At 39.1% G+C, this 8661-nt stretch overlaps 1 protein-coding gene across 1 annotated transcript; it reads left to right on the top strand.

Annotated features, from left to right (window-relative positions):
- Positions 1-7060: 7060 nt before the first annotated feature.
- On the top strand, positions 7061-8461 carry LOC9301727 (peptidyl-prolyl cis-trans isomerase FKBP15-2). The gene is made up of 6 exons (XM_002865607.2): positions 7061-7173; positions 7268-7317; positions 7597-7659; positions 7761-7851; positions 7938-8042; positions 8144-8461. The coding sequence occupies exons 1-6, from the start codon at positions 7107-7109 to the stop codon at positions 8257-8259; spliced, it is 492 nt and encodes a 163-aa protein (XP_002865653.1). The 5' UTR covers positions 7061-7106; the 3' UTR covers positions 8260-8461.
- The last annotated feature ends 200 nt before the right edge of the window (positions 8462-8661 follow it).

The raw sequence follows: 8661 nt of genomic DNA, 5'->3' as shown, positions 1-8661 counted from the left end.
GCCATTTGTTGAAGTCTGGCAAGATCGAACCCGACCGGGTCTTGAAGCATCGAAAGACGCTGCCCTCTGTCTCCATAGCTGCGAAGAAGGAAGAATTGTAAAAAATTGGAACTTCAATAAAGACAGAAGTTTAAGTATGAGTAAATCAACAAACCTGAAAGCGATTTGACTTGAGGTACAAGAGCCGGCTTCAGCCTCGAGGGAGCATCTCGAGATTCAGAATCTCCTTTTTTCGGAGATGCGCTCCGAGCGATCTTTCCACTATCAGGCTGGGAAGAGGAGGACATGTCAACCGGTCGTGGAGGACCCATTGGTTCAGAAGGAGGGGATGACCGAGGTGAGCGGTCAGTCCGGGCCCTTGACTTTTCCCTCTGCGGGGAAGGGTCTCTGCGAGAGGACTTGTCTCTCTTCCGGCGAACCAAGTTCTTGATTGGCTCATTACTAAAATCATCTCGGGGAGGACGAGGTGAATCACGGCGAGGAGATTGATCCTTCCGAGGAGAACGTGAGTCGCGGCGATCACGACGGGGAGTTAGTCTGAAGGAAGCAACAGATCGGGCTCCCTCGGTACTGCCATCATCGACCAGCAAGGTCCTACTGTAGTCCTTCCTGTCTATAGAAGCCGCGAGAAACTTTTTCTTCTCCTCGCAAGCCTCAGCCATCGGCTTGGAAAGCGACTTACGCTTGGCCGCGAGGGCCCGAGATGACATTCCCTGAGTTGAGGGAGGAGGAGGAATTTGGTGAAGATGACCAGGCGGACTCATCCTGAGTCTGTGGTTAGCCTCTATGAATCGTTCGAGAGTGAAGGAATTCCAAAGGGTTTCCCCTTCAAGAATTATTTTGAAGAATTCGATGAACTCTTCAGATGGGAGATTGGAAGCGATGAAAGCTGCGAAATGAAACAACGGTGTTAGTTAATAAAGATAAAGAAACAACCGGGAAAGATACAGGCGACCTAATCTCTACCAGGTTTCGCCGACCACTTCGAAGGGAGGAAATCTGCAAGATTTCCAATCGAAGCGGGAGTTTTCTTAATCAAGAACCAAGGATGATGCCAATTTTCATCCTTGTTTGGAAGATGCGAAATGATGTTCCTGTTGGCGTTAGGATATGCTGAGAAATACCCCGTTTTCTTCGACGAGCTTCTCACGCTTAGAAGCTCATTTAATTCGGCAACTCCGATAACGTAACCGGCCTCCGCCGCTACTGTTATAATGCCGAGAATAGTACGAAGAAGATTGGGGGTTAATTGAGGAAGAGCGATTTCAAGGGCCGCTAGGTATAAAATTAGGGCTTCGGGAAGAGGAAAGGTCAGCCCGCAACCTTTGAAATAAATTTCATACACGCAGAAGTAACCATCACGGTGGTTCTCTGGGGATTCTGTGGGGGAAGCTATTTGTGCCTCCGCCATAATCTCCGGCGGAATCCGGCAAAGCTCTTTCAACCGCTCGAGGGATTGAAGAGTACAAGTGGACCTATAGTGCGGACCAGCAATGTCACCAGGGCGGGTGCACTCGTCATTACTAGAACGTCTCTCGTCGAAAGACGGAGACTCGGGTCTGTCGGAATCGGAAGTCATTGGGAAGAAAGAGAAATTCAAGATCCGGCGAAGAAGGGTTTCGGTGAAGGAACGAAGAGAGAGGTTTTGATTAAAGTACAAAAGTAAAAGAAGAGAGTAATGGTGAAAAGAAGTTACCTCAAGCTAATGATGAAACCGCCTCGGAAGTCGTGTGGGTAGTGGGAAGGTTTTTCCCGTTTTAATAGTAATTAAACAATATACGATCGTAATGATGACAGATGTCACTCAGTTAAAAAAGGCTAGTGCCGAAATTAAAGGAGTGAAAAGATTTTCGGCGGGAAATCAGAAAGATTCTCGAGCGCAATCTTTGGCTATTTGAGCATTTAAAGTCCTCCGAATTGGAATAGCACTTCGAAGAACTTGGGGGGCTAATTGTTGGTGTCGGATCCCGCACCAGAAGTACGAGACCAACCAAAGATTACCACGTAGTCAAGATAATAGGCCCATAAAGAATGAAGCCCATCGGACCCAGGAGTCGAAGGAACGGTCGAAGTGGTTGTCACCACTTCGACCATCCGAAGTGATTACATTACGACATGAGTTCGATGAAGAAGGCATGGGTAAGGTGGCTCAAGGATATTTGGGCCAGAAAGGCGAGGCCCACAAAAATCAGAGTCAACTCAAATTCAAACGTTGAGCATTAAAGTCGAAGAAATCAAAACGGACACATTTAAGAGGAAATAATTGTACTTAATTATTCCTTTTAATGACAATTCTCTATGTATAAATATAAAGGCCAATGGCCATGTAGAAGGGGACTTCCTCTCAAGAGAGAAATACTATAGCAATTTTCATATCAATTTACAAGTTTTTACGTACTCATTTTTGTCCCTCAAGAATAATCTTTCCCACTTAACAAAATACTTGAGTGTGTGAATCCGACATCCACATAGTCCATGCATTTTCATCAAGAAATACTCAAACAAAGGATTTGTAATCATAACAGTTTACGTGGATGATCTAAACATCCTCGGAACATCTGGTGAAATCTCCCAAACAGTCGACTGCTTGAAAGCAGAATTCGAAATGAAAGACCTAGGTAAAACTAAATTCTGTTTGGGTTTACAACTTGAGTACGTCAAAGGAGGAATCCTTGTGCATCAATCGGCTTATAATGAAAAAGTACTCAAGCGATTCAACATGGACCAGGCCCATCTATTGACCAGCCCAATGGTTGTTCGGAGCCTAGGATTGGACAGTGATCCACTCGGTCCCAAGAAGGACAATGAAGAAATTCTCGGTCCAGAAAAGCCATACCTCAGTGCTGTAGGAGCGTTAATGTACCTGGCTAGTCACACTAGACCAGACATTTGCTTTGCCGTGAACCTCCTAGCTCGCTTCAGCTCATATCCAACTCAGAGGCACTGGAACGGTATCAAACACCTCCTAAGATACCTTCAAGGTACTAAAGACTTAGGACTGTTTTACACTAACCACAACAAGGATGGACTAGTTGGTTTTGCTGATGCAGAATATCTATCGGATCCGCACTATGGTAAGTCACAGATTGGTTATGTTTTCACGCATGGAGGAACAGCTATCTCGTGGAGATCTATGAAGCAGACAATCGCTGCAACCTCATCAAACCATGCATAAATTTTGGCCATTCACGAAGCCAGCAGAGAATGTGTTTGGCTACGATCCATGACTCAGCACATCCGATCAGATTGTGGTATGAAAGAAGATAAGGAACCCACGGTTATGTTTGAAGACAACGCGGCTTGCATTGCTCAACTCAAGGAAGGTTATATCAAAGGAGATCGAACGAAGCACATCCTACCAAAATTCTTCTCAACCTCGGATTGGCAGAAGGATGGTACGATCAGCGTTCAACAGGTCCGATCAAGCGAGAACTCCGCCGACCTTTTCACCAAATCATTGCCCGCTTCAACACTCCGGAAGCTCATCCAACAAATAGGAATGCGTAGACTTAGAGATCTACGGTGATGCTCTAATCAGGGGGAGTAATGCGTGTTGTACTCTTTTTCCTTCACCATGGTTTTTCCCACTGGGTTTTCCTGGTAAGGTTTTAATGAGGCAACATTCCCCAGCGCATTATCGAGATCCCGATTGACCATCAGGTCCGGTTACTCCGTCCAAGGGGGAGTGTTATAATACATCATATTGGACTTATAACCGGGCCCAATAAGCCCATCAGGGTTATTCATTATGTATTCTAAAACCCTAGGTTTATATGCCTATATATAAGTATCATTATTCATGGAATGATAAGATACAACCATAAGTTCTACAACAAAGAGTACTATATATTTTTAATAAAAGCTTTAGCAATTAACTTTCATTTTAATAAAAATAGAAATCGTTATTTCGGTATAAAATAAGTATATTTTGGTGAGTTAAAAAATAAATAAAAAATAAGTATATTTTGGTATTTACTTATTTTTTTAAAAGAATTATGAAAATTAGTTTTGTATAAGATACGTGTATTTTGGTATTTACTATTTAGCCTCCAAGAAAACTCTATGATATTTTTACCAAGGTAAAAAACCCGAAAAACTGCCATCTATTTTTTTTTTGTTCGTTGAATACCTGTGTTTTTAAATTTGGAATAAAAAATACCTCATTTAATTTCGATTGCCTTTTAAAACTATCATTTTTTTAAATTTGGTAATTTCGAACTCGAGACTTAACAGTCGTTAATGGGCGTAACGAAATTATTTAACATCTTTAAATTTTAACCGGAAAAAAACCCGAAAAAACCGTCATCTATTTTTTTTGGCCGTTTAATACCTGTATTTTTAATTTTGGAATTAAAATACCTCATTTAAACTGATTGCTTTTTAAAACTATCGTTTTTAAAAACTTGGTAATTTCGAACCCGAAACTTAGCAGTCGTCACTGGGCGTAACGGAATTATTTAACAGCGTTAAATTTTAACCCCACGAATTTATATAAATATTTATTATCTTTTTTATTTGTCTACGAAATATTTATTATCTATTTGCAAAACTTTATGTGATAGTTAATGTGGCCTGGTGGTTGCATGTTAGTTTTGTAAACCTCAGGAGCTGGATTCGACTCTTCAAGACTTCAACCTCATTTTTTTAAAACAAAATTCTTTTTATGTTCTTTGTCTTCTTCGCCGGTGGTGACGACGACTTCTTCCTCTCAGATCTCCGATGATGCAAACTCGTCTCTCTCTTTCTCTTCTTCACTCGAATCTCTTTTTGATAATGGGTTTTTGCGTGATTCATCCCGTTTATGTATAGATCTGATCTGATTGATGTCGATCTAGTTGTTGTTCTTCTTCAATGGTAGATCTAATTGCAGAATCATTAACTCAGCTCTAGATCGATTTGTTGAAATCTCTCTATGATTCATCTTTTGTTTGCATTTTGAGTCTTAACTTTGTACTGATGGGAAGTTATTCGAAGTGCAGAACAAAGGAAAAAAAAAACAGGTTTGAGATTCGAACTCGGATCTGGTGGTTTACAAAAAGACACACGCTACCACCAAGCCACATTGACATTCTCATAAAGTGTAGTGAGCAGTTTGTATATATTTATATAAACACATGGGGTTAAAATTTAACGCGGTTAAATAATTCCGTTACGCCCAATAACGACTGTTAAGTCTCGGGTTTGAAATTACCAAGTTTTAAAAAACGATTGTTTTAAAAAGCAAGCAAATTAAATGAGGTATTTTAATTCCAAAATTAAAAACACAGGTATTAAACGGCCAAAACAAAAAATTAGATGACGGTTTTTTCGAGTTTTTTCCTGGTTAAAATTTAACGCTGTTAAATTATTCCGTTACGTCCAGTAACGACTGTTAAGTATCGGGTTCGAAATTACCAAGTTAAAAAAATGATAGTTTTAAAAGGCAATAGAAATTAAATGAGGTATTTTTATTCTAAATTTGAAAACACAAGTATTAAACGGCTAAAAAAATAGATAGGCGATTTTTTCGGGTTTTTTTCCCATCGAGATAGAATTGTAGAATCTATTTTTTTTTAACAATTATTCTCTAAGATATAAATTAAAATTTGAGTTAGTTAGTCAATATATAATAAGATAGATATATAAAATATAAATTAACCTATCTTTGAATTTACTCGATAAATTAACACTAATTCATTTTAGTTTATTAAAAAAAATAAGTTTTGTTATAGTAAACAAAATTGAATGACACATTTCCGAGTTGTTTAAGTGGGCATGTTCTTTTTACAGTCGCGGAAATCAAAACATCTAGGCCTGGGCGTTCGGCATTAACCGAAAAAACCGAACCGAATAAACCGAGTTTTTCGGTTATCGGCGCCGAAGCTAAGAGGAAGGCTGAACCGATCGGCAAAAATATTCAGAGATTTCGGTTATCAATTCGGTTCGGTTCGGTAAGCCATAACCGAACGGTTCTTCGGTTCTCTTACAACCACCACCTATCATCGACAATCCGCCATAAATAAGCTGAAGAAACGAGGATGGGTTTGGGGAGCCGCCATGGATACGCTGGAAAAAGGCGATGGAGTAAAGAAGAAAGATAAACAAAACGCTAGGGTTAGTTGCGTTTCAGTTATTCTACGCTATTTTGGGCTTCTTAATGGGAAATATGTTTAATGTTATTTGTGTAAACTATACGGGCTGTCCCAAAATTGTTAAAGCCCAATATCTATCTAATAAAACAAAAAACCCTAGCTAATTTGCTTTATCAGCTCAGCCGTTCTCCTTCTTCCTCTCATTGACCTAACCGGCTAATCATCTAAATTCTAAAAACCAGAAGCGAGAGAAAAAAATTCACTTCCCCTGTACAAGCACCGATTTATAATCTCTTTTACTCTCCTGAATCTTAAATCTTTGTAAAAAAGCTTCACCTTTTCTCCATTCTTCTATCTCCTTTCGCCTAATTCTTCCCGCTAATTTTCCTTAAATATTAAAACTACGAAATGCTAGATTTTGTGTTCAAATCCGAGATTTGCTCGCTATTGGAAGGTGTGACTGTTAATCCTTTTCATTGTTTAATCATTCGGACATGAATTTCATGGGTTTTCTCGAATGGATCTTGTGAGTTATTAAACTCATTTAGAGGAAATTGTCGTTATTAAACTCATTTAGAGGACATGAATATTATTGTAATTTATATTTGGTTAACCGAATTAACCGGAAAAAAAATTAAATTCGGTTTAGTTCGGAATAGATTTTAAATCAGATAACCGACCGAATAAACTGATTACCGAACCGAACCGAACCGAATTTTTATTCGGTTTAATTCGGCAGGATTTTGAGATAACCGAAAACCCGAAAAATCGAACAAACCGAACCGAATAAACCGAAAAAACCGATTGCCCAGTTAAACATCACTTTAATTTGGTAGATAGTGGATACTAGATAGCTAAAGCAATGTATGTTAGTGAAATTGAAACTATTACCGAAATTATCAACTTTTCTTGTAGAGAAGATGGGCTAGGACAAAAGTCCACAGGCCTACCTAGGCCCAATAAGATTGCTTCTGAGTCTGAGCTATGAAACAAAACACTGAAGAACAAAAAAAACCTGAAGAGTGAGAGGCGATTATGGCGAGCAAGATGAGTCTCCATTGCTCTCTCTTTTTGATCTTCTTCTCTCTCATTTCACTCCAAGGTTCTTCATTCGTCTTTCATTCGGATTATTGAATGTGCTAAAAACATGATCTCTTTGTTTCCAATCTAATTCCTTGTATTTAATCTGTTTATAGGTTTTGCCAAGAAGACTGGAGATGTGTCGGAATTGCAGATCGGTGTCAAGGTAAATCTTTGTGTGTTCCGATCAGCAAATTAACGATCTAGTGTACTGTTTCTAGCTATAACATTGATTTCTTCATTGTTGTTTTTTGGAATTTGAATTTGGATCTGGTTTTGATTGTGTTGTGTTCTGTTTTTGGTTTGGCACTAGAATAAGTAAGAGGCTCTTTGAGACTTTGACCATTTGGTTTAGTTGGAGTTTTCTGGATTTGAAAAGAGTTAGGAAGAAACTTAAGCTTCTTGATTGGATTCAAAGATTAAGAGTTTCTTTTTTTTTTTGCAGTTTAAGCCAAAAACATGTGAAGTTCAGGCTCATAAAGGTGATACGATCAAGGTGCACTATAGGGTAAGCTTGGCTAGATCCTATAACAAAATTGGATTCATTATTGGTATGAAGAAATGTTTGGTGTTGTTTTTTTTGTTGTGTAACTTAGTGTTATGTGGCAGGGGAAACTTACTGATGGAACCGTATTCGATTCAAGCTTTGAAAGGGGTGATCCGTTTGAGTTTAAACTAGGAAGTGGTCAGGTTATCAAAGGTAGTAACTTGCTTTTGGCTTTTGAGTCTCTCTTTTGTGTTCCATTCTCTTTATTTCTTAAATGGTAATTTTCGGTTTTGTTGCAGGTTGGGATCAAGGCTTGCTAGGAGCGTGTGTAGGTGAGAAGAGGAAGTTAAAGATACCTGCAAAACTTGGATATGGAGAGCAAGGCTCTCCACCTACTATCCCCGGTATAAATACGTTTCATCTATAAGCTTTTAAATTGTGTGTTCATGTTTGTGAAAAATACGGGTTTTTATATTATAACTAAAAACAATCTTGCAAACTTCAGGTGGTGCAACATTGATATTTGACACAGAGCTTATTGCGGTAAATGAAAAACCAGCTGGTGGTGAAGAAGACGGAGGAGATGAGGACGATGAGGGATATGGAAATGACGAGCTATGATCCGGTCTCTGTTTTCCAACGGTTTGCTTCACGAGTTCTCTGGATAATACGAAGAAACGGTCTATGGGCGGTTTTTTATTCTAGTCTTTTGGTACTTCAGTTTGGCTTTTAGGCTTAAAGACTGCAGATGGTTGTTTTGGCGACATTCAACATTTTCTTTTCATAGTAGACTCAACTTCAATTAATTAGCCAAAGCAAATTACACAGTTCGGCTTATCGACCTCAATGATGGTCTATGCTCAATATGACGAGCGGTCAAAAAAGATCTTAGGCAATCTGGTCTTACCAAAAAAAAGAAAAGATAACCACAGATTCCAACGGCAAAATAAAAGACTTTACCATTGATGCTTTTTTGAGACGTAAGAACCAAGAGGCCTCTTCCAGGCCATATCTTCTTTAGCT

The sequence above is a fragment of the Arabidopsis lyrata genome (assembly GCF_000004255.2).
Source record: "Arabidopsis lyrata subsp. lyrata unplaced genomic scaffold ARALYscaffold_8, whole genome shotgun sequence".
NCBI classification, from domain to species: domain Eukaryota; kingdom Viridiplantae; phylum Streptophyta; class Magnoliopsida; order Brassicales; family Brassicaceae; genus Arabidopsis; species Arabidopsis lyrata.
This window is presented reverse-complemented; position numbering and strand designations above follow the sequence as displayed.

Coding starts and splice junctions, on each gene's coding strand:
- LOC9301727 (XM_002865607.2), top strand. CDS start 7,107: ATGGCGAGCAAGATGAGTCTCCATTGCTCTCTCTTTTTGATCTTCTTC. Junction 7,318..7,596: donor AATTGCAGATCGGTGTCAAG/GTAAATCTTTGT, acceptor TTTTTTTTGCAG/TTTAAGCCAAAAACATGTGA. Junction 8,043..8,143: donor CTCTCCACCTACTATCCCCG/GTATAAATACGT, acceptor TGCAAACTTCAG/GTGGTGCAACATTGATATTT.